At 41.6% G+C, this 25182-nt stretch overlaps 2 protein-coding genes across 4 annotated transcripts; both read left to right on the top strand.

Moving 5' to 3' along the window:
• The first annotated feature begins 92 nt into the window (after positions 1–92).
• On the top strand, positions 93–14939 carry LOC117148666 (protein white). 3 transcript variants are annotated; one of them, XR_004459913.1, is made up of 7 exons: positions 93–344; positions 3322–3595; positions 3666–4320; positions 4377–4692; positions 4900–5031; positions 14093–14176; positions 14855–14939. XR_004459913.1 is itself a non-coding variant. In XM_033316181.1 (6 exons), the coding sequence occupies exons 1-6, from the start codon at positions 273–275 to the stop codon at positions 14123–14125; spliced, it is 1482 nt and encodes a 493-aa protein (XP_033172072.1). In that variant the 5' UTR covers positions 93–272; the 3' UTR covers positions 14126–14177. The 3 variants fall into 3 exon arrangements, 2 of the variants coding, with proteins under 2 accessions (XP_033172072.1, XP_033172070.1); XM_033316181.1 differs by lacking the exon at positions 14855–14939 and having other exon boundaries at positions 14093–14177; XM_033316179.1 differs by lacking the exons at positions 14093–14176; positions 14855–14939 and adding an exon at positions 12904–13660 and having other exon boundaries at positions 94–344.
• Positions 14912–21172, top strand: LOC117148667 (transmembrane protein 120 homolog). The gene is made up of 7 exons (XM_033316182.1): positions 14912–14995; positions 15656–15774; positions 19073–19202; positions 19517–19656; positions 19717–19934; positions 20058–20437; positions 20742–21172. The coding sequence occupies exons 1-7, from the start codon at positions 14933–14935 to the stop codon at positions 20853–20855; spliced, it is 1164 nt and encodes a 387-aa protein (XP_033172073.1). The 5' UTR covers positions 14912–14932; the 3' UTR covers positions 20856–21172.
• Positions 21173–25182: the final 4010 nt, after the last annotated feature.

Here is a 25182-nt window from a genome sequence, read left to right as displayed (position 1 = left end):
CCTTCTCTGTCCGCAGACATGTCGCCGTCTCTTTCGTTGTCGCGTCAGCTGTCTCTTTCGCCACCGTTGTAGCGTTACCTAGCGTCAATGTCCGCCTTCAGTTGCATTTTGTCAGCGGTTTCGTGACGAAGCGCCAAGCGGTTTACGCCATCAATTAAACACGAAGTGCTGTGCCAAAACTCCTCTCGCTTCATATTTTTTTGTTTTTTGAGTGATTGGGTGATTGGTTTTGGGCGGGGAAAGCAGGGAAGAAAGTCTGGAAAATCCCGGCAATGGGCCAAGAGGATCAGGAGCTGCTGATTCGCGGAGGCAGCAAACACCCATCCGCCGAGCATCTGAACAATGTGAGTATATGTCTTGTGCATATGTCTTAAGATCAGTTGATCCATAGGAACAGCGATTGCAACATCAAATGGTCTGCGGCGTGAGAACTGCGACCCACAAAAATCCCAAACCGCAACCGAACAAACAAATAGTGACACGAAACGGATTATTCTGGTAGCTGAACATGTTATAAGAGACAACTATTGAGATCATATCATGATCGAGACATCGAAAGGCATTACTTTTCTCTAGGAATATATTCTTTTTTATAAATATAGCAAGCAGATATTTATTTGGAAGTAGTAGATCGTAATTAGGGACGCATAACCAGAGGGTGTGTGGGGGAGGAGGAGTCGGCTTGGTTTGGTTTATCGGCTTAAGTTGGCCAACAACATTGTTGGGTGTCTATAACTCGGGGGTTGCCAGATACTAGATACTAGATACTGTATCCGTATCCATTTCTCCTACATGATCTTAATACCTCGTTGTTTGCACGTCTCGCTCGACGAAAAATGTACAATCTTGTCTTATCTGGGTCATTATTTGGCTAGACGAATGCTTCAGGCTCAGCATCTGATATCTTGGCATCTGCGTACGTATCTCGCTTCAAATTCTTAGCACCTCGGCTTGTATAACAAAATAAATAAGTGAGTATGATATGCATATCTACCCCCGGGCTCTTTGAAACAATTTTGAAAAGTCTCAAAAAGTTATACGAGAGATAAGAACTTTAATTCTTTGGGGAAAGACTAAATATGATATCTATGGAATATTTTAAAACATCTTTATTTATATGTACCTTGTATTGTATACCATATGTTACTTTGGGCTGTTTACGCTCCGATATTTCCCTAATAATATCGAGTGGTCGTGAGGTTTTCCGCTGAATAATTGCGCCTCCTTCAGTATTTCGTTCTCATCAAAGTGAATGACTTTTGAGTGCACTCATTAGCCACTCGCACAATCGACAAAACGGGCGGGAGAACAAATTGAGTCGCTTCTTTATTCAGTCATTTCAATTTGTCAAGTTCATCAAAAAAAAGCGACACTCCTTCGCCTGCCTGCGCAGCGCCATCTATCGCCCACTCCGGGAGTTTCCTTCGCATTTCGTAAGTAATTCAAAAATAGCACGCAAAGTAAAAAGTAAGCCAAAAAATTAAATAAATATGAAATGTAGCATCTTACGCTACTTATTTCAGCAAAATACGAAAATAGGGAAAAGGTGGGAGAGTGAACCAGAGACAGGCAGAAGATAAGAAAACCCAGTGGGAAAGGGACGGCGAAAACAGAAAGAAAAGAAAACTTTTTAATAACATTTTTCGGCCTCATTTGTTGTGAAAACAATTTCGCCAGGTCTCTCTCTCTCTCTCTCTCTCTGTCTTTCCCCGCCATATGGCCATCTCGCTCTGCTCGAGGAGTGCCTGAAAACGGATATTACATTTTTTCGCGTCTACCTCTCGTAACGTCACCAATTCCGCCTCTTTTTTTTGGTAAAAGGCCAAAAACTGGACACTGAGTGCCTAGAAGAATAAGCTGTCAAAGCATCGCAGCAGAAGATGAGCAGTGAAGCCTCGCTAAGGAGGAAATGCAACAGTTCTCAGTCTTTTACCTTGACATATATAAAATGTAATGTAAACGAGAAATCTCCTCCAGTTGTTTACAAAATAAATTTAATTTTAAATTGTTTCAAAAGTGACCGTTCTAAGCAGGGCTTACTGTAGCCAGGACCGCCAGGCGCTGAGTGCAAGGTGGACATTATTTTTTCTTGCTTTTATTGAATGTCAGCTTTTTATTTGGCCCTCTTCTTCTTCTGCTTCCTCGGATTTTGCCTTTCTCATTTGCTTGCATTTTTTTGCTTAATTTTTTATGATTATTTATACAAATTATTATGAGAGCAGCGGTGGATAAAATGCTTTCCATATTGTGGCCATCATTTTGTCTTGTTTTCCCATTTTATTTTTGCCTGGACGCCAATTAGTGGATCCCTGTTATTTATGCTTTGCCGCAGGCCGCTGCGATGGCAAGAAACCCCACAAATGGAAAACGGAAAATTGTTTATGAAAATGAAAATATGCGCGAGCGGAAGTGGCATGGGGCGGGAAGTTGGGGCGGGAAGGGGGTGGCTCGATTTGACCATACCGCAAACGTCTTCGGTTACCGCCTTTTCGAAAGGGAAGCCCCACCTGGGCGAAAACTGACGGCTCAGTGGGTTTGGAAATCACTTTACCCGTAAATAAATAACGTTAATAACAATTTGTATTTCGGGTTTTAAGGTTAAATTCAATAGCAGCAGTAGTTTTGAACACTATTAGATGTGCGCTCCAGTAAAATAGCTACATTAACAGATACTCATTGCACTTATCTACAATGATTGAGTTTTCCCACCACCCAAAAAAGAAGGTCCCATTTATATAGCAAAAGTATCCTTCAAGTTTTATATTTAATAAAAACAAAACTGGCGGAGCTCAAAGTCCCCAAACAAAAGCCGAAGATGCCGGCGATTTACACTCGCAATTGTCTTATGAAGTGGCAACATGGTGGAGGAACCTTGGAACCACTCCCACCACCCATCGTCCATCGCCCGACGACCTGTGACCCCGGCCGCCTCAACCGCCCACCGCCCACTTTCAAGGCCGTCCACCAAGTGCCAGCCCTAATTTGCACATTTTAAATAGGCCTCGCCATCTCCTTTTTGGCAAACTTGGAAAACTCGGGTCTTGGGCATTTTTATTAAACAGATGGGCTCCTCCTCCAAGGGGGTAGGGGGGGTTAGTGCCCGGAAACAGGGACGACGGAGCAGGGATTAGCCAGGCTGGGCTAGATTTATGCACAGACGTCTTCGTTTTTATGGACGAACGCCGTGAAATTGAAAAGTTTTCAGCTTGCAACCTTTTCTGGATGCACTCAAAAAATAAAGTATACACCTACTTCATAGGATACTTCGTTTTGTTCGGGATTAGATAATTTGTTGATTTTTGAGAGCCCTTTTCTTTGCAGGGTGACAGCGGAGCCGCTTCGCAGAGCTGCATTAACCAGGGCTTCGGGCAGGCCAAAAACTACGGCACGCTCCGGCCGCCCAGTCCGCCAGAGGACTCCGGTTCGGGGAGCGGCCAGGTAGCCGAGAACCTCACCTATGCCTGGCACAACATGGACATCTTCGGGGCCGTCAATCAGCCGGGCTCCGGATGGCGGCAGCTGGTCAACCGGACACGCGGGCTCTTCTGCAACGAGCGACACATACCGGCGCCCAGGAAGCATTTGCTCAAGAACGGTGAGTTTCTATTCGCAATCGGATAGTCTGTGTGAAATCTTAAGAGGATCCTATACTATTTGTAACCCAGTTTGCGGCGTGGCCTATCCGGGCGAACTTTTGGCCGTGATGGGCAGTTCCGGCGCCGGAAAGACGACCCTGCTGAATGCCCTTGCCTTTCGATCGCCGCAGGGCATCCAAGTATCGCCATCCGGGATGCGACTGCTCAATGGCCAACCTGTGGACGCCAAGGAAATGCAGGCCAGGTGCGCCTATGTCCAGCAGGATGACCTCTTCATCGGCTCCCTAACGGCCAGGGAACACCTCATTTTCCAGGCCATGGTGCGGATGCCACGACACCTGACCTATCGGCAGCGAGTGGCCCGCGTGGACCAGGTGATCCAGGAGCTTTCGCTCAGCAAATGCCAGCACACGATCATCGGTGTGCCCGGCCGGGTGAAAGGTCTGTCCGGCGGAGAAAGGAAGCGTCTGGCATTCGCATCCGAGGCTCTAACCGATCCGCCGCTTCTGATCTGCGATGAGCCCACCTCCGGACTGGACTCCTTCACCGCCCACAGCGTCGTCCAGGTGCTGAAGAAGCTGTCGCAGAAGGGCAAGACCGTCATCCTGACCATCCATCAGCCGTCCTCCGAGCTGTTTGAGCTCTTTGACAAGATCCTCCTGATGGCCGAGGGCAGGGTAGCTTTCCTGGGCACTCCCAGCGAAGCCGTCGACTTCTTTTCCTAGTGAGTGCGGTGTGTTTGTTAAGGGTATCTTGCATTACATCTCAATTCCTATCCAGCGTGGGCGCCCAGTGTCCCACCAACTACAATCCGGCGGACTTTTACGTACAGGTGTTGGCCGTTGTGCCCGGACGGGAGATCGAGTCCCGCGATCGGATCGCCAAGATCTGCGACAATTTTGCGATTAGCAAAGTAGCCCGGGATATGGAGCAGTTGTTGGCCACCAAAAATCTGGAGAAGCCACTGGAGCAGCCGGAGAATGGGTACACCTACAAGGCCACCTGGTTCATGCAGTTCCGGGCGGTCCTGTGGCGATCCTGGCTGTCGGTGCTCAAGGAACCACTCCTCGTAAAAGTGCGACTTATTCAGACAACGGTGAGTGGTTCCAGTGGAAACAAGTGATATACTATTTTTGGAAACAATTTCGCTAGATTTTAGATAGAATTGGCTGATCCCACACCCTTTTTAGTTTTTTTTTTTCAATGAGATGTAATAGTTTTGCAGAAGACAAATAAATTTCATTTAACTCGCGAACATGTTGAATATGAATTAATGAGATGCAAGTAACATTTCAATTTCCAGATGGTTGCCATCTTGATTGGCCTCATCTTTTTGGGCCAACAACTCACGCAAGTGGGTGTGATGAACATCAACGGAGCCATCTTCCTCTTCCTGACCAACATGACCTTCCAAAACGTCTTTGCCACGATTAATGTAAGTCTTCCTTAGAATATTTCAATAATTGAGATTCCTTCTCATGAATTATTCGATTTAGGTGTTGTAAAATCCCAAATAAGAAGACTTTACTCGTTGAGTTTTTGTAAGAAACTGGTTTTATTTGGAAATATCTTTGGTTTAAATAGGTGACATGAGAATCGCATCTTAAAGTAAATGGCCTACGCAGAGGCCTAAGTAAATAGTCCCCGCCTTATCGAGGTCCCACGCTCGGGCACATCTGCCTATCTTGAGCGGCGAGGACCTTATCTGTGGTCTCCCACTAAGGGACTATTTTAGGAGGCGGGGAACGATCTCAAGTGACTGACTCATGTGGTGTGCACATGTTTTTGAGCAATGCACCCATGTCGCCTTAGATAACAAAATCCTAAATATAGTTTATCGCTCTCGATTCATTTACATAAGATATGAACGGAGCCCAAAATTGTAAGTCTTTAAATATATTCGTGTTCATGTGTGAACATTCTGCCAAAGGGCCAGCAAAGCTGAGATGTACATTAGTATATTAGTTGCATTTATAACAGTAGTGGACTGTATTTATTTGATATATGTTCATTTATTTTGCAACTAAGATTTCAATGGGCCTAGTTTTTCTGGCTTTTAATTTTATTGGATTACAATTATGGTTTATATTATTTTTAATTCAACAATTTGTACTCAATTAACTTATTTTAAACATTTTGCTTTTTCTATGTAGAAGTACATTTTCTATTAAACAACGATATAGTGGACTGTATATTTTTATTTGTTATATTATTTTATTGTTTATTTACTATTGATATTTATAGTACTGGCAACGGACCTGCAAAGGTTATTGCTTGCATTCTTTGTTGCACAGCACATTTCCGTATGAAATATATTATTAATACTATCATTAGTATTAAAGCAATAATTAATCCAGCATGTCCGGAAATATGATGGAAATGTAAATCTTTCAATTTTTGATGGTTCTCTTTCATAAATTTAATTTCATTATTCAATCGTTTAAATTCCTCAGTATGATTTAATATTGATAGTTTCAGCGGATCCCAAATAATCTTCGGCACTTCACTAACTTCTCCTATATAAGGTGTTGATAATAATTCTTCACTTTCGGACTGAATGTTATGGTGGGCAACTAGAATTTTATCGTCGGTTCTTGCCGTACAATATGGCGCAATGCTTAAAACTCCTTGCTGAGGCAAATCAAACAATTCAATTTGAGAGCCAGTACATTGCAGACGGACTTTTGAATTCGCAGGAACCTTAAACAACCAACTACTTTTCTTTTCTAACTCTACCCAGTAACTTTTAGAGTCGCTCTAGTTCGTCTTTTTGGCTCTTGGTCAGCCTCATTTTTGTCAACAGACTTTATTCCTTCCAAGGGACAAATTTTAGTAATGGGTCTAGTGATATATCCTTCCTGCATCTTTACTTTAGCCACTCGGACCTTATCATCATTCCCCTTATGCACCTTTTCCACCTTTCCTAAAGGCCATCTTGCAGGATGACAATTCTCATCCTTTAATAAAACTATTTGCCCTTCTTCTATATTAGGAATTTCCTTTTTCCATTTATTCCTTTGCTGGAGCGTATGCAAATATTCACTTTTCCACTTAACCCAGAAATCTTTCTTCATTTTTTGGATAAGTCTCCACCTATCCAAATTTCCGATTTTTTCATCTTCCATTGGTTCGACTATTTCTAAAGGTGGTCTTCCAATTAAAAAATGACCTGGTGTTAAAACTTCTTGTTGGTCCTTCTCACTAACTATAGTGTATAATGGCCTTGAATTTAAGCATGCTTCTATTTGACATAAAAGAGTTGACATTTCTTCGTAAGTCAAAATAGTGTCGCCGATTATACGCTTTAAATGGTATTTCATTGACTTAACTCCAGCTTCCCAAATACCTCCGAAGTGAGGTCCTGCCGGGGGAATAAAATGCCAATCAATCCTGTCCTTTTCAAGCTGCGCTGCAATCGTTATATTTTCTTGTATTGCATTAAATAACTCTTGATCTAATTTTCTTGCAGCTCCTACAAAATTTGTTCCGTTGTCTGAATAGATATTGGAACATTTTCCCCGTCTAGCAATAAATCTTCTGAGTGCTGCTAAAAATGCGTCTGAAGTTAGATCGCTTACCATTTCTAAGTGTATGGCTTTGGTGGCCATGCAAACGAATACAGCAACGTATCCTTTAAATGTTTTTTGGCCACGATTTTTTGAACATTTAACATAATAAGGACCTGCGTAATCTATTCCAGTATTAAGAAACGGGAATGTCATCGTCACTCTATATTTTGGCAAGTTACCCATTATTTGCTGAGCTGTATTTTGTTTATACCTTGCACACGTTACACATTCTCTTAAATACTTTTTCAACGAATTTTTCAACCCGAAAATCCAATACTTTCTTTGGATATAGTTTCGCATTAGGTTTATCCCTCCATGCAATGTTTCCTTATGAGCATTTTTTATTAATAAGCTTGTTAGGTGGCATTTTTCTAAAATGATTGGATGTTTAACATTAAATTCTGCATTGGAATTTTGCAATCTTCCTCCAACTCTTAGAACCCCATCCTTGTCCAAAAATGGATTCAATGACAATATTTTATTATTTGTCTTGATTTCCTTTTTGATTTTAAGGCACTTTATCTCTTGCCTAAACTGGTATTCTTGTTGTTTCTTAATAACAACTGTTTCCGCTATTCTTATCTCCTTTACTGAAATAATTGATGAATAGGCTTTATTTCTTGTTTTCATCTGCACGAATCTATTTATGTATGCTATTATACGTATAAGTTTTTCTATACTGGAATACCTTTCTATTAATTCGTAAATAGGATCATCTATTTTGTCATTTAATACCGTATTTATTAAGACAGGTTCTTCTACAGACTGCTGCCGAGGCCAAAGTTCTTTTGGGTCTGCTAGCCATTTCGGACCTTTCCACCAAAAATCACAGTTGATCAACTGGTTAGAATCCACTCCCCTGGATGCTAAATCTGCTGGATTATCCTCTGACTTAACATGATTCCATTCAGTATTTTTTAATTTCCGAATGTCATCCGTTCTTCTTTTTATAAATTTGATCTTACTTTGACCACTGTTAATCCATGCTAAGGTAATCGTGGAATCACTCCAAGCATAGATCTCCATTATATTGTCAATTGATCCTTTTAGTCTTTGGATTAATTCACTAAGCAGGTGAGCTGCACACAGCTCGAGTTTGGGAATTGTCTTCCTATTTTTTATAGGGTTGACTCTACTTTTGCTAGCTATTATATTAACATGAGGTCCTACTTTAGCATAGACTACTGCAGCATATGCTTTTTCGGAGGCGTCCGCAAATCCGTGAATCTGAATGACTGAAGAACTGTTTGAATTAATCCACCTTGGGATTCGAATATTCTCTAACAATAATAAATTTTCTTTATATTTTTCCCAATAATTTTTATCTTCTATGGATAATTCCTGATCCCATTCACTTTTATTTATCCAAAGTTTTTGAATAAAAAGTTTTCCTGAAACCGTGACTGGTGCCAACCATCCTAACGGATCAAATATTTTTGCTAGCGTTGATAACACAACGCGCTTATTTATATTTTTTGATTCATCATTACAATTTACGCTGAACTTAAATAAATCATTTTGAGGTTCCCATTTTAGTCCTAAAGTTTTAACACATTCATTTTCGATAATATTGAGAACCTTATTGTCCCCTGTGTCCTCCACAGTGGTTAATATTTTGGAATTGTTGGAAATCCATTTCCTTAAGTTGAATCCAACTTTCTGCAATTCATGGAGAATTAATGTTATTAATTTATTAGCTTCCTCTACCGAATCAGCTCCAGTCATTAGGTCATCCATATAGAAATCATTCCTAATTATTGCACTAATAACTTGGTTTTTACATTTATCTGCAATATCTACCAGAACCCTGGTAGCCAAATATGGTGCAGATGCAGTTCCGTAAGTGACTGTGGTTAATTTATATGTTTTAATTTTTTCTTTTGGAGAATTTCTCCATAAAATATATTGATATTTTTGATCATTATTATCTATTTTAATTTGTCGGTACATCTTTTCAATGTCTGCCGAAACAACAAATTCCCATTTTCTCCATTTAATAATAATGTCAAAAATATCTTTTTGAACTCGTGGCCCAACCCACATTATGTCGTTCAAACTTTTGTTATTCGTAGTTTTTGCTGAAGCATCAAAAACTACTCTCAATTTGGTCGTAAGGCTTGAATCTCTAATCACTGCCTGGTGCGGTAAAAAATATTTGCCTTCATCACTCACTTCAATCATGTGTCCTAAATCCATGTATTCATTCATGAATTTAGTGTAGTCAACCTTAAGTTTTTCATTTCTTTTTAGTTTTTTCTCCAGATTCATGTAACGAGCTATCGCTTGTTTCTTTGAATCTCCTAAGGTGACATCCTCCTTGAATGGAATTGACACAATGTATCGCCCATCTGAATCTTTTTTTGTCGTTTTGATAAATTTATTTTCACAGATTTCAGACTCGATATCATCTTTTTCTTCTTCTTCCACTTCCCAGTAGCGATCTAACTCTTTTATTTCTATTGTTGTGGCTACAATGGTTTCTTTTCCTTTGGATTTTTTACATCCAGAAACTATCCACCCGAAATCAGTTTTTTGCCCAAGGAGACCGTCTATTTTTATAACTCCATTTTGCAGAATGTGAGTATATACGTCTGCTCCAATGATTAGATCAATGCGACCCGGTTTATTAAAATCGGGGTCGGCTAATTTAAAGTTCTTCCATTTTTTCTGATCAACATTAATCGTGTTGACTGGAAGTGCCTTCATAAGTTTTGGGAGAATAATTGCTTCAATTTCTAAATTTTTCGGAGAATTTCTTATCGAAATAACCGCTTTGTGCTTGGAGATGCACGTTCCTGTGGAAGATACTCCACTTATTTCAGTATGAGACCGAAATTTTTTCAATTTTAGAATCTGTGCAGACTCTTCTGAAATAATTGTGCTTTGAGAGCCACTATCAATCAATGCTCTTAATTGTTCAAAGCCTCCATACCTCGTCTTTACTTGAATCAAGGCCGTGGCCAACAAGGCTTGACCTGTTGTTCTACACGTATTCACTTTTTCTGGATTATGACCTGCAAAGTGAAGTAACGTGTGGTGAGGTTTACGACAAGTCGAACAAAGCTGCTCGCTTATACATTTTTTACCAAACGGATGCCTCAGACATCTTAGGCAAATCCCATTTTTTCTTACCCAGTCAGACCGTTCTGCTGGATTCATTATTTTAAATTTATGGCATTGAATTAAATAATGCCCTGGTAGTTTGCAATATGCACAATTGTCACTATAATTTTTATTCTTGTTATTATTAATCATTTTCTTTACAGGTTTTACTTCCTGTGAGAATGATGATATAGAATTGAGCCTTTGCTCTAAAAAGTCCATGACATCAGAAAGTGCCTGTATTTCTTTTGTCTTTTTAACATGGCTTTCATATAAATTGAGTGATTCTTTATTGAATTTCCGAAGAATTATGTGAGCGAAAATTGCATCCACATCTTCTGGTAATTGTGCCTTTAATTTTATAATATAAATTGACTCGTTAATCGTGTCAATAAATGTCTTTATTTGCTTATTGGATTCTAAATTTAAATTTGGCATATCCATAAGCCTATTCATATGATCTGAGAATATGTTTCTTTTATTCTCATATCGCTTGGTCAAAAACTCCCAAGTGGCTTCATAATTTTCTCCAGAGCCGAGCAGTAAATGAGTAACCACATTTCTGGCTTCTCCTTTTAATGCTGACTTTAGATAATTAAATTTGAGAGAAGGACTGAGATCCTCTCTCACATGTATGAGCTCTGTAAAGAGTTCATTAAAAAGATCCCATTCTTTGGAATCACCAAAGAAAGTGGGAATCTGTATTTTAGGCAGGGTTGGTAACTCCTCCGCCTTAACAACCGTCGACATTTCAGCTTTATTTATTGTGCCACTGAGTCGACTATTAATGGCTGTAATAATATTTTGTTTGTCAAATTCAAGTTCGCTAATTTCTTCTTCGAATAGCGAGCTCTCAAAATGACTATTCACCTGTTCAATCAGGTTATCTATTTTATGCCATAAAAATTCAATTTTATTTTTCCTTATTTTAAGGAAATCTGGACTACTGTCTATTAGTTTAGACGTATCTTCTAGATATACTCGAAATTGGCCAACATTATTTCGAAATGCCTGCTCTACTTTTAAAGCGTTGTTTTGTGCTATACCCTCTTTTTCAGGGTGACCACACATTTCAAGGTTTAATGTAGGGGGAGGGTTTGATTTAGGGACAGTGTTTGATTTTGGGAAAGTGTTTTCTACCGACTCGCCCTTAATTTTTTCATTTTTATTTTTAATTTTTTCTAACACCATCATTATTAAATCATACTGCTTCGCGTTAAAATATTCATGATCGACAACGCCGATCTTTAACAAATTGCTATGATTAGCAATGAAACATTTTTGAAGCTCATTTAATTTTAGAATTTCTACATCTGTTAATGTTGGTTTTACTTCCAACTTTCTAATTTCCAAAATAATTTCGGACTGCTTCTTAAGGAATTGAATAGTCTTTTCTGACATCATTTTGAAAATTTTTTGTAATTTCTTAATATATATAGTACGTGTATATGTATTTTATATGTATTTATATATATATGTGTGTTTGGATAAACAGAAAATTCTTGTTTTGACTTAGCTGATGTCGTTGTTGTTGCTGCTGCTGTTGCTGCTGTTGTTGCTGCTGTTGCTACTGCTGTTGCTGCTTCTGCTGCTGCTGTTGTTGCTGCTTCTGCTGCTGGTAGAGGCTCCTTTGATGTTTAAAGATGATTTTTTTTTTTTTATTTGGCACGTTTTATTATTTTTGTAGTCCAGTCAGATTTTTTGTTTTTTAGCCATTTATTTCGGCATTTATGCTCTTTTGGCATATACACTGCACTCTATTTATGAGCTGATTTAATGCTATTAGAGCATTTATAAGGCACTGTTTTCAGGCACTTTTTATTTAATTTATGCTCTTATGGCATATACACTGCACTCTATTTATGAGCTGATTTAATGCTATTAGAGCATTTATAAGGCACTTTTGTTATGCACTTTTTAATTTCACAATTGCTGATGTATGGCCTCAAGCACGCCTTACCACAATTTATAATGGTACACAAAGCAACCTTTAGCTATAGACTATAAGGTGCTTGTTTTAAAACATAAAAGATTCTTTTGTATCTTTTTGCTTTTTATATTTATACTCTGTTCCTTACCTTTGGTAGGGGGAAACAAGAGTCACTTATTTTTGCTACCTTTAGCTGTAAGATGCTTAAAGGAGCTGGCCTTTCTCTGAGTTCCTTACCTTTGGTAGGGGGAAACTGCAGAGTCGATTAAAGGCTCGATTGACCAAATGTAAAATCCCAAATAAGAAGACTTTACTCGTTGAGTTTTTGTAAGAAACTGGTTTTATTTGGAAATATCTTTGGTTTAAATAGGTGACATGAGAATCGCATCTTAAAGTAAATGGCCTACGCAGAGGCCTAAGTAAATAGTCCCCGCCTTATCGAGGTCCCACGCTCGGGCACATCTGCCTATCTTGAGCGGCGAGGACCTTATCTGTGGTCTCCCACTAAGGGACTATTTTAGGAGGCGGGGAACGATCTCAAGTGACTGACTCATGTGGTGTGCACATGTTTTTGAGCAATGCACCCATGTCGCCTTAGATAACAAAATCCTAAATATAGTTTATCGCTCTCGATTCATTTACATAAGATATGAACGGAGCCCAAAATTGTAAGTCTTTAAATATATTCGTGTTCATGTGTGAACAGGTGTTCACCTCAGAACTGCCGGTTTTTATGAGGGAGGCCCGAAGTCGACTTTATCGCTGTGACACGTACTTTCTGGGCAAAACGATTGCCGAACTGCCGCTTTTTCTCACGGTGCCGCTGGTCTTCACGGCGATTGCCTATCCGATGATCGGCCTGCGGGCCGGAGTGATGCACTTCTTCAACTGCCTGGCGCTGGTCACTCTGGTGGCCAATGTGTCCACGTCCTTCGGATACCTGATATCCTGCGCCAGCTCCTCGACCTCGATGGCGCTGTCCGTGGGTCCGCCCGTTATCATACCCTTCCTGCTCTTTGGCGGCTTCTTCTTGAACTCGGGCTCGGTGCCAGTGTACCTCAAATGGCTGTCGTACCTCTCATGGTTCCGTTACGCCAACGAGGGTCTGCTGATAAACCAATGGGCGGACGTGGAGCCGGGCGAAATAAGCTGCACCTCGTCGAACACCACGTGCCCCAGTTCGGGCAAGGTCATCCTGGAGACGCTCAACTTCTCCGCCGCCGATCTGCCGCTGGACTACGTAGGTCTGGCCATTCTCATCGTGAGCTTCCGGGTGCTCGCATATCTGGCCCTAAGACTTCGGGCCCGGCGCAAGGAGTAGCCGGCATAAATACGTATATAACTGCTTGTTTTTTTTTACCATTATTACCATCGTGTTTACTGTTTATTGCCCCCTCAAAAGCCAATGTAATTATGTTTGTGTCAATAAAAACAAGATATGACCCATAGAAACAATTTTATAATGTCACTCGAACATCCCACAAGTAGACTTTGGATTTGTCTTCCAACCAAAAGACTTACACACCCTCAAACCTATCATCAAAAACTAATTCATCGTAAAATAAAACACCGGAATATATTTTGTATACAAACATTTCAAATAGCGCGCGCTCTTCATAACTCACCTCCACCACACCACGTTTCGTAGTTGCTCTTTCGCTGTCTTCCCACCCGCTCACCACACCACACACATTCATCTTTTGTTCGACGACCTTGGAGCGGCAGTCGTTAGTTCCGCGCGATTCGGTTTGCTCAAGTAGTTCCAAGTGGTTCATTTCGTCTCAAGAGAAATTAGTTATTATATTATTTATATATACAGGTAATTCGCTCCAGTATATTTGTATGTATTTCCCTCTCAGCTATATTTATTCTTATTTAATTTTATTTCTTTTAAGTTAATTTTTTCTAACCTAATCGGGAGTGATTAGCGTTAAAATTTGACCTCGTTTGTTCCTCGTGTAGACGCATCTCAAAAATTGGTGGGTATATATTAGTGTTGTTTCTATTTATCAAAACTAGCAACTATAATAATAAGAATATATTTATTTTGAAATTGCTTGGATTCCACTGGAACTAGTTCCATGCTTCCATGCTCACTCGCTCTCTTCTTATCTATCGCTCTTTGGCTGGCGCGCTCTCGCGCTCTCTTTGTGTGCGTGTGGACAGTGTGTTTTTTGTTGTTTTGCGCTTTATGTGTTGTATTTTGTGTGTTTGGCCGAAGTATTTAAAACAAAAGTGCAGCGGAAATAGTTAATAACAAAATATTAGTCGACGGTAGCGGTCCGGTTGTTTTCGTGCTCATCGCGAGTACGTATTTATTTTTAAAAAATAATAAACGCGAAAGGCAAGAGAACGCGGCATAAGTTGTGTTGATTTTTGAGTTTTGTTTGTTAATTTTCCAATTGCAAAGCAAAATTGCGGTTTTTTTTTGCTTCTTTGCTTTTCCAACGTGGCAACGTGAATGTGTGGGTGTGCTTTGGCGTGTGTGTGCATGTGTGTGAGTGCGTGCGTGTTTTTTTGTTGGGAAATCGCAGAAAATATTTAATTGATTTTTCACCGGTTTATTTCCTAACCTCAAACGCAACATCTCCTTCTTCTTCTTTGCCAGCTGTTGCATACAACAAATAATAATAATAATAACAACAACAACCACATAGGAAAACAAAAACAAACTGAGAAATAATAGCAGCCAAATAAAGGATAAACGGCGAGAAAAGCCGCAAGAAACCACAAAAATGAATATCGATTCGCTGAAAAACGAGTGGGAGGAACTCAACAAGGAGTTTGTCGAACTGGAGGTAAACTCTATATATATATACATTTATATATGCACACATATATCTGTAGAATCGAGAAGTAATGCCCAAAGACTATATAGATATCAATACCAGAATCCGAAAACAAGAAAGAGGCAAGCGCACAAACAAACACCCACACGTGTGTGTCTGTGTCGCTTTCACCTTGGACAAAAACAGCTGCTTGTTCTTAAAAATACCCTTGCCAAAAGAGCCAAATGAAATCCGCTAAGAACTCAATAATTTCCAATGAATTTGACACTGTTATCAGCATTGAACTATAAATTGCATCAATTTGTATGTACAATTGTATACTCTTTTTTTCCAATCAGATGATTTTCAAAATTAAAACTTTAAAAAACAGCTGTTATCGAAATAATTTTACAGCTGCCTTATATGATATCAGTAAAGAATGGAATGGAATATGGAATGCCGATCGCCTGTTTTCAAAGATTATTGAACTCACAGTTGTTATATGGCTGTTTATTACGATAACTAAAGATAATACCATTGAACTTCGAACTTTATTTTCAATTGAGTTGCTCGATGCTCGGCAAGGGTATTCAAAATTCGCGCGTCCAAGTCGCAACCTCTGTGGGTGTTCTCAATGGTCTCTTGCTCATCCGTTTCCAACCCTTTTCTTTTCATTCCCACGGATCACAGAGCTGCAACAGGCGGTACATCGAGCTGCTGGAGCAGCTGCACAGCCACCAACAAATGTGCTTCAATGAGATCAAGCATCAGCGGTACCGCATGAACCAGATAACGACGTCTCTGCGACAGTGAGTATTGGAGGTCATCGACCCTCGATTATTTTGAAGAACCAACGGGAAGGTGGGCTCCCATTCTAGCGTTGAAGATTAAAGATGTTCCTTGCATTAAATGGGTTTGCTAACCAACTCCAGTTATGTATATATATTTATATATATAAAGCTGCGCGATCTTTGCACAATGACATTTCCATTCCAATCGCTTTGGCACCTTGAAAACCGGCGGCATTTTCCCACCCCTTGGCCAACGCTTTCGCGGGGATTTTGAGCTGTGTGTTCTTGTTTGCACGATTGGAATTTGACTTCAATCAATTAGAGCCGTCTAATCAGGCGAACACACGCATTTCAGCACTCGAGCACTTGCGTTGATTAGGTGGGCCGAGGCAGGGAACACAGTTCTTGCGGCAATTAGTCAGGCCGTAATCAGTTCTTATCGCGGAACTGGCAACAGTTGGTTGTTGGTTGAATCGCTCGGAAACAGTGTTTTTACAACTGTTTTCTTTTCTTCTTTTTTTTTTCTTGGCCGTGATAAAACTTCTGATAAACCAGAGCCCCTAGACTTTGCTCACCGCCGTCCATCCAAGACTGCGACTATTCGGGCTCCGTGTTTTATGGTCGCGTCATAAAAATACCCCTGGCCCGATACGCTCGGCAAAAACATAAAAAGGGGGAGTGGAGCATTCTGCCGGACTGCAAATTAAGCCCAAAACTGCCCAACTGCCCAGCTGACCAGCTGACCAGCTGCCCTTGACCCTACGTCGCAATCGTACACACACTCACCTGCGCAACACGCAATCCCAGCAAACACAAACACACAAATGTGCAGGCACAGTGGGGCAAAGTGCGTTAGATGGAGGGGTTTTTGAAAATTCGTATATATTCAATCCAAAACCAAAACAAAACAAAAAAGGGAATTATTTTAATTCACTGTTGTTGAAATGCGATGATTCACTGATATTAAATATAGTGGAAAGTATAGTAGATCGAAGCGATTTAAGTGCGTTGCACGCTCTTCGTCGTTTTCGATTTAAATTATAATTATAATTTAAATTATAATTATAATTTAAATTATATTATCTGTTGAATATCTCTGTTGAGCCGCAGGGTGGCGAATTGCTTTACTTCGCATGCAAAATACCGCCTCAACTTTGACCCACTGTGCGGCCAAGGCGTTTCGCTTTTCGCTTTTATACTCTATACTATATACTTTATATTTGTTTTGAGCGCGGCTTCGCAGCGAGTGGAAGTGGAAGAGAAATCGCTTGCATTGGCGCGCTTTCGAACACTCACAAATGTGGGGTACACAAATCAAATAGCTGGCTGCGCGATGATGAAACACCAGATTCTTAACACTTTTATTGAGGCCTGTCGTTTGTTTGATTGCTAGCTGGCTAATCGCGAGCTTTAATTTCCCTATTCATACTATGTATGTATGTATGTAGTTCTGCCCCTTGTGTCGCGTGTTTGGCGTCACGTTGCAACCGTTTGCTGAACCCCGCGAACCCGAGAAACGCATTCATTCAGTCGGTCGCATAAATTATGCAATTCGCGGAGTAATAGCTAAAATCAACTGATTACCATCTTGACCTGACAGGTCCTGCACTGCAAAAAACTCACAAATTCCATTGGAAACAAGCAGTTTAAGTTTACAATAAAAGATCTACGATACACATTGAAACCTTTTTGCTAGATTATATATGTTTTTGAGCACTCTGCTTTTTTCTCCAAGTGTGCGCAACGAAAACCTGTTACACTCGCGATGTTTTTGTCGCTGATTGGCTGGCTTGCTTTCCGCCGTATTTTTTCCAAGCCAAATGAATTTTAATTGAGGCATGCAAATCGGGTGTCGAAGTTACGGAATTCGCTCCTGTTTTGTGGTGCTAGCCGTAGAAAGTGTTTGAATGCAAACAATGGCAAACACTGGCAAACAGTTCAATGGCGTTTAGCATCGTTGCTCAACACTCAAATATTGTTTATTCACTAATGATCAAATAGAGTTGGGTAAGCGCGTTTTGTAACCATTTCGTTGGCTAGATATCTCAGTTAATTGTAATTGTAGAGTTGGTTGGGTGTGTGTACATAAAGAAGCTTTTAATTTGTTTGCACTTTTAAGTGTTTTTTTTTTTTTTTTTGCCTTTGTGGTCCCATGATTTTGTAAGAGAATTTTGCGATTACGTTTGAGACTCGCCCTTTTCTCAATGATTATTTATTTGAGACATTTGAATGTGTTTCAGGCTAATTGGTAGTATGAGCAATTAGTCAAATTTCACAATAAGAACTATTTCATTTCATTTTTTCGGGCTCTTTTCTATGGAAACTTCCCACTATCTTGTACGAAATAATCTGCAACAGATTGGCAAGTCATCATCCCAGACGATATTGGTGGCAAGTAGGGGTAGATGAGAGGGTTGCGTTCCCATAAGCAAATGGAGCGGAAACAAATATAATCGCACCACTTAGTATGGTCAGCTCCATTTCGCCGTATCGCCATGGCTCGGTAAACGTTATCTGTCCATCGGCTTGCGGCTTCAACGGGGTATTAGAGGTGTTCAGAGATAAAACAACTATAAATCCACCTTTGACGAGCCATATAGATGTGCACTGGAGGCGGAACATACATACGTTTATGGTAACTGTTAATTGACCGAATAAACTATACCCGCCCACTTTGGCCATCAATTATGCGCATCTAAATTGAACTTTGACGGTGGAAATTGTTCTTGCTGCCCCACAGTTGCCATTGTGCCGCCATAAACAAATAACTGCGTGTATAAGCGAATAAATTATTACAAAAATATGGCTTAAAGTGAAGCGTGTGACAATCAATAAAACAATAAATGTACATTCGAACAAAGTCCGAAAATGATTTTATGTTAATTTATGGGAATATAGCAAAAAAAAAATACATACGAAGAAATACAAAACAATTTTCGCCACTGATACGATAGTTTAAGTACACCTTTATACACATAATCTAATCGCATTTTTTGCCAACGGTAGTCTTGTATAGATTGTTTTTACTTAACAGTTGAATATACTTCAAACTGTGTTCTTTCGGTTATTACATAACGGAAAATACTCTTTTTTAGCACTTTACAATACCGAAAACAAATCTATCTTATTTATAGGGTTATTTTACGTACATTTATTTACAAGGCACCGTCTTTATCTTTACACTCAATTTATGAGAAAGTAATCTTATCTGTATTCTATGACGCAAAGTGTATATTGGCCCAACGCTCCTTCCTTAAATGTTATGTACAAAATTTGTCTAAATTCTGACCCCCGATCATCATCGATATTTTGTCAGGTTCAAAGGGCCCGTTCCGGCGGAGGACAAGGAGAAGGTCGATGACCTGCACAAGATGACCTTGAAGCGCAAAGCGCAACTGCACGAAATCGAGCAATCCTTGCCAGCGAAATCCGGCCGCTACTTGCAGGTGAGTTCCCCACTCTGAAGTCCGAGTTCCGAGGTCCAAAGTCTCTGATATAAAAGTGCGCCCAGGCCATAAAACTGAGAACTTTGCCTCCAAGTGGAAACGGGAAATAAGTGAGGAAAAAGTTCTTTCCTGCGCGACAATTCTCGCGTCTCTTGTTATGGACTATGGCAGGACTTTGGGCTTTGGTCTTGTTCCGGGCATTTCAGTTGGACTCCACTCCTCCACTCGAGTTGAATCAACTCAACTTGACTCGAAGTTGACCCACTGAAACTCACTGGCGACCTCCTCGCTCTGCTCTCCCCATTTCTTTGCAGATAATCCTGGGCGATGTAAATGTCTCGATTCTCAACAGAAACGACAAAGTTCGCTATAAAGACGACTATGAAAAGTTTAAATTAATACTCAACGTAATTGGACTGATAATGGCCTTCTTCAATTTGATATTCAACTACAGGTGAGTGGCACTCTCCGGCACTGCCATGAGTTGCTCCCACTCACAACTTGTGCTTCGCAGGGCCCTGGAGCTGGCCTTCATATTCCTGCTGGTCTGGTACTACTGCACCCTGACCATTCGCGAGTCCATCCTGAAGGTGAACGGCTCGAGGATCAAGGGCTGGTGGCGGGCGCACCACTTCATCTCCACGGTCGCCGCCGGAGTTCTATTGGTTTGGCCACAGGGCGAGCACTGGCAGATCTTCCGGATGCAGTTCATGTACTTCAACGTCTACATCAGTGAGTTGTGCATTTCAGCTTGCGCCAAACTACGCCCCTACTAACTCCTCCAAGAATATTTCGTTAAAACTCCGCCTTTGTATGCATTGTAATCGCGGCGTATCCCGTGTCTCTCAATTGCAGGCATAGTCCAGTATTTGCAGTTTGGCTACCAGAAGGGCCTGCTCTATCGGCTGAAGGCGCTCGGCGAGCGGCACAACATGGACATCACCATCGAGGGCTTCCACTCGTGGATGTGGCGCGGCCTGAGCTTCCTGCTGCCCTTCCTGTTCATCGGCTACGGTTACCAGGCGTACAACGCGTGGACGCTCTACAAGTTGGCCTACAGCCCGCCGGATGCGCCGTGGCACGTGTCCGTCATGTCCGGCCTGTTCCTGCTGCTCTTCGTGGGCAACATGGCCACCACATTGTGGGTGGTGCCCGAGAAGATACGCGAACGGGCCAAGGAGCGCTACCGACTCCAGAGCATGGGCAAGTCGATGAAGCTGCGCAAGGAGATGAAGGTGAGGAAGTCCAATGGCGGCGACTATGGCATTCTGTCCTTTTTCTTCCGGGCAAAATAGCAAGTTGGCAAAAGACTGCAGAAGCTTCAAGCTCTAACACATATATATATATATATGAAATTGGAATATTAAATTTGTGTATTTCCAACATGGCTTCGGTATTCGAATTGGGTTTGTTTAGATATGGTTTTATTCCTGGTATTGATTCGTGAATAGCATGGCATATTAACCCCTTGTCGCCGATGTGAATCTTTTGATCAACTCCCACACATAACCACATATGTTTGCTCGTACCTAATTGCAGAATAGCGCCAGTGACTTGGACCTCTCGAGCGGCTCGAAACTTTCGCCCACTGCGACCTCGACCACTTCCATTGCGACTGCGACGCAAACGCCCGCCGAGAAGAAGGAAACTTAAGCGGATCGGTGTGCTGTTTCTGATTAGCCAGGCATTTCAATTGAACATATATCTACTGTTTTTACTACGTTTTTTTTCCTATTTATTAAATTTCCCCTTGGTTTTGTTCCTCTCCCCCCACCCAGCCACCAAAACGACTTTGAAGTGTGTCTTTTTCCCCATTTCATTACACATAATGTAAAACTGTTGTACATTTGAAGCAAACACTATATAAGCAAAGAAAAAACAACAATATGTAGTCATAGTACACATTTTTTTTTCGCCTAATTGTAAGTATGAAAAGTGAGAAGATGAAATATTAAATGGAATTGAAGTGACCCGTTTTTGTTTATTTTTTATGTTTAGACTAAGATTGAAATGGAAGCTAAAAAAAAAAGACAAATAAATGAGAACGAATGATGGTTAATAATATGCATTTCGTGTTATAAGTGGAAAAGTAAGGAGGTCTCTATAAACCGTGTGCACCATGTTCCATTCCAACCAAAGCGGTTTCCCCCTGGGGTGCAAATGACTCCAAAAAGTGGCAGGCGGCGTGGTGACAAGGCTTAGGTAATGTCGCCTTGTTTTACTGGCGGCCATTAATGCGGCTCCCTGATGGCCGTCTCCCCAGCATTTCCCGGCCGGAAAAGGGGGTCCCCTGGCTTTTCCGAATTCCCCGCCCCCCTCCGCCGCCGTTCCCTTGCCCCGCTCACCTCACATTTGGTGCAACAAAGGTTCGCCTCCTGCAATGCGGCAAAAAGCGGCGCGGTTTTTGCAGCTCCATTTTGCCATCGCCCGCCTCGACCGCGAAAACCGCAAGCCCAGTGTCTCTGTGTGAGTGCGTTCGTACACAGTGAGAAAATACGACCTTGTGGCGGATAAAAGGGAGCACTATGAACAGCAATTGCTGGCAAAGGCGGGCGCCTTTTTTCTCCCAGTGCATGTGGGCCCGTGCAGTGAGTTGCCGGTTCCAGGATCCCGGGATCCTGGCCATTTTGCTTGTCTGCGCTCTGCCGCAGCCTAATTTGGCGAGAGTTCATTAATTGCGTAAACGGCGCGCGCTTTTAATTATGTCGAACGTTGAGCGGTGGGTTCGCTGGCTTCGCTGGGTTCGGTGGTGGGTGGTGGTGGGTAGGTGGTGGTGCTGTTCGTATTTTGTGCATTTGTGGCACTGTTTGCATTGTTGCTGCAAAACCCACTGCCCACCGTTGCCCGCCAGCACCCACTGTTTTTCTGCGGCAAATGGCAACAACGGAATTTACGACTTTTGGTCAACGCAGCCGCAGCGACCATCAAAAAGGAAGCGACAAGGGTTAAAGAGCGGCCCGGCGGCGGGTTAAGGGACCAGCACCCCCACCCCCCTGCGCGATTATCATTTATTGCAACCGCATGCGCTCGCGGAAAGCGGAAAATGTCGGACGGGGCCATTGTAAAGGCGGGTAATTCGTTAATTTGATAAGCATACGCCATGTTGCACCGCCACCGATTGAAAATCACGCAGAGCCCGCCCGATCGAAAACAACAAAAAAAAAACAAAAATAATGCCAACTAGGAGAGGGGCACTACATATGTATGAGCGGCGGTCAGAGGCGGAACATTGATAATACCAATTGGTTATAATGCTGCAACAGTGGGTTGATTGACAAGTTGGTCACACAATTCGTGCTTCGAATGCAGCTTCACTTTACAACTTGCTTTTGCAACATCTCTTTGCTTAAACTTATTATATTCCTGCTTAAATATTTATGCATTAAGTTATAGTTATTTAAAATATAGTTGTGCACGCTGAATTTTGCGTACGACCGTGGTCCTTTTGGCTGCCATGACAACGATTCGTTCCGAGTTGGCCGAAAGCAGTTCGCAATGTGGCCCAAACCACAGGACGCGTGGGCGCTGACAGTCCGCTTTCGGCCAATAATTCTGATTTAATTTATGCGCGAAAAATCGCACTTAATCAGCGTTTGATTTACGCATCGAACGGCGCATAAAAAGCGAAACGGGGGCATTGGAAAAAGGTTTGTTTGTGCATTTTAAATCTGATGATCATTCATGGTATTTCACTGAAATGATGATTAAATTATAGAAAAACTGTGTGCACAAATGGCCAAGAAAACCAGTGTGGGACAGTACATAAGTCAACACTTGAATGGCTATTATGCAATGTATACAATTTGAACTAGTGACAAAAGATGTCCTCAAACGAAAACGGGGAAAAAGTGCGCAACATGAAATTGAAATTTTCAAATCAAATCAAACGAGCACAATAAACAATTATAAAATATAGAGGCAAAGGCAATTTGTGTCTGTTCGAAATATGAATATGAATATAAACGCATGCATATGCGGCTATTAACAATCGAACGGAATAAAAAATGAAATTAATTTCGAAATTAAATTTCGCCAACAATGGAAATGAATTTAAGCAGAAGAGGACAACAATGCGAACAGCCTGAAAAAGTCATCAAAAGAAAATTCAATTTTCAAAGAGCCCAAAAGTTCAGCTGCCCAAGAGGAGAGAAAAATTGAAAGAGATGAAAGAAATGGCAAATTAAATCGAGCAATCAAATGAGCATAATAAGTTAATCAAGAACTTGGCCAGGATCAATGGGGTCAGTTTCTGGCCCTTCAGTTCTATCCTTCCCCCCACCGGGAAAATTGAAAAGGAGACAAACAGGTTGACATACCAGCAAATAAATAAATGCACTCAACTATGTAATATGGCCAACAACAAAAGGGTAGCAGCAAAGGGGTAGGGGGAGGGGGAGGGGGGGTTGTAATGTCCATGGTCAGAGATTGTCTACCCCAGACACCGCCCCCCTCGCCCACCTTCTTCAACTTCCTTCGAGCAGCAAATGTAGCGTAAAATCGTTAGTTTCGTTTTGGCCCGGTCCGGATCTGAACCACGTAATCAGTCGCCTTTCCGCCCCTAGACCCCCTCCCCCCCTAACACCGCCTCTGTCTGAGCCTGATTTATAGCCGACACACGATTTTCGGTTGCCAACAAAATGTTTGCAGCGTTCTTCGCCTCTGGTCCGCCGGCAACAATTGAAAATCAGATCAATGCACCGAGATACAGGAGTCTATAAAAGGATCGAGAGAAATCTTCAACGGCGGAAGGGGGGTTAAAGTGAGGTTAAGGTTGGGGTTAGGTTGGGTATAAAGTACATATGTGCATTTAAGTTTGAATAGCTCAATACCTGCGGACATTCCACATTTCGTTGAATTAAAGCCACTGGATGGCACATTGCAATTATAATCACGGTTTGCGCCTGTGGCTATATGCCCGCATGACCCTTCTTCACCCGTGAACCCAGAAACTCTGGTCATTCGCCCATTTCTACTACCCCATACAAAACCACAAATTTTTAGCTTTGGTTTGAATTATGTGCCGCATTAGTTGGTCCTCTTTGGCGAAATAGTGGGGTGTAATGAGGTGGTGGTGGCTTGGAATACTGCGAGGGAGTGCCTAAAAATGCTCCACCACGCACTCGCAAAACTTTCACACAAATTGAATTATGCAGTCGCCCAGTCGCCAGTCGCCAGTCGCCAGTGGCAGACACAAAGGCAAAATGTGGAGAGTGGGTTGAAAGGGTTCAGCGAGTGAGCGAGACAGACATTGGCACGGGGTCAGGGATCCTTGCCACCCACCCAAGGCCACTCCAGGCACTGTGACTTTGGCAAATGTAACTGTAATTTATTGAAATTTGTTAGCAGACACAAAACCCGCCACAAAAGACCGCAACTCCTCTGCGCCACTGAACTATGTACTCTTCATTCCCAAAAAAAGTAGTAGAGTTCGGGTCACGCTTTTTGTCACGCTTTTGCTGCCCGCGGTCAGAAGTCAGACGCTTTCCACTCACCCTTTCGTTTCATTCGGTTTTTCACTTAGTTTTAGTTTGTTAGAAGCCTTCTAACGACAACGCTGCGGCTTCTTTTATAGATTGACTGTGCACTATACCATATTGGAATAACTTCGAAAATTCCCATGATTCCCAGGACTTTAAACTAGATTTATAAGTTTTTAAACTATATATATTATAGATAGACATGCATAGTATTATTACATATTCCCAAACATAAGATAATATTCTTCCCCGGAAGTGTGCTTTTAATGTCGCCGATAGAGGGCGACACGTTGGCTCCGTGCTTTTAATTGCTGACAGGCTTTGGTCATGACCAGGAACAACCCACTGGAGACCACCCATTACAACGCCCCCATCACACACACACACAAATTTTCGGGATGTGTACTTCCTTTTTTCTGTTCCCAAAAAAAAAAAAATGTTTGCCAGCTGCAACGTTTCGCGGTTGCATGCTAAAAAGTTTTAAGTGCCCCGCTCGACCAGCC

The sequence above is a fragment of the Drosophila mauritiana genome, chromosome X, assembly GCF_004382145.1.
Source record: "Drosophila mauritiana strain mau12 chromosome X, ASM438214v1, whole genome shotgun sequence".
NCBI lineage: Eukaryota > Metazoa > Arthropoda > Insecta > Diptera > Drosophilidae > Drosophila > Drosophila mauritiana.
Note: the sequence above shows the minus strand (reverse complement) of the source record. Positions and strands in the feature narration are given on the sequence as shown.

Coding starts and splice junctions, on each gene's coding strand:
- LOC117148666 (XM_033316179.1), top strand. CDS start 273: ATGGGCCAAGAGGATCAGGAGCTGCTGATTCGCGGAGGCAGCAAACAC. Junction 4,693..4,899: donor TGCGACTTATTCAGACAACG/GTGAGTGGTTCC, acceptor TTCAATTTCCAG/ATGGTTGCCATCTTGATTGG. Junction 5,032..12,903: donor ACGTCTTTGCCACGATTAAT/GTAAGTCTTCCT, acceptor ATGTGTGAACAG/GTGTTCACCTCAGAACTGCC.
- LOC117148667 (XM_033316182.1), top strand. CDS start 14,933: ATGAATATCGATTCGCTGAAAAACGAGTGGGAGGAACTCAACAAGGAG. Junction 14,996..15,655: donor AGGAGTTTGTCGAACTGGAG/GTAAACTCTATA, acceptor CACGGATCACAG/AGCTGCAACAGGCGGTACAT. Junction 20,438..20,741: donor AGCTGCGCAAGGAGATGAAG/GTGAGGAAGTCC, acceptor ACCTAATTGCAG/AATAGCGCCAGTGACTTGGA.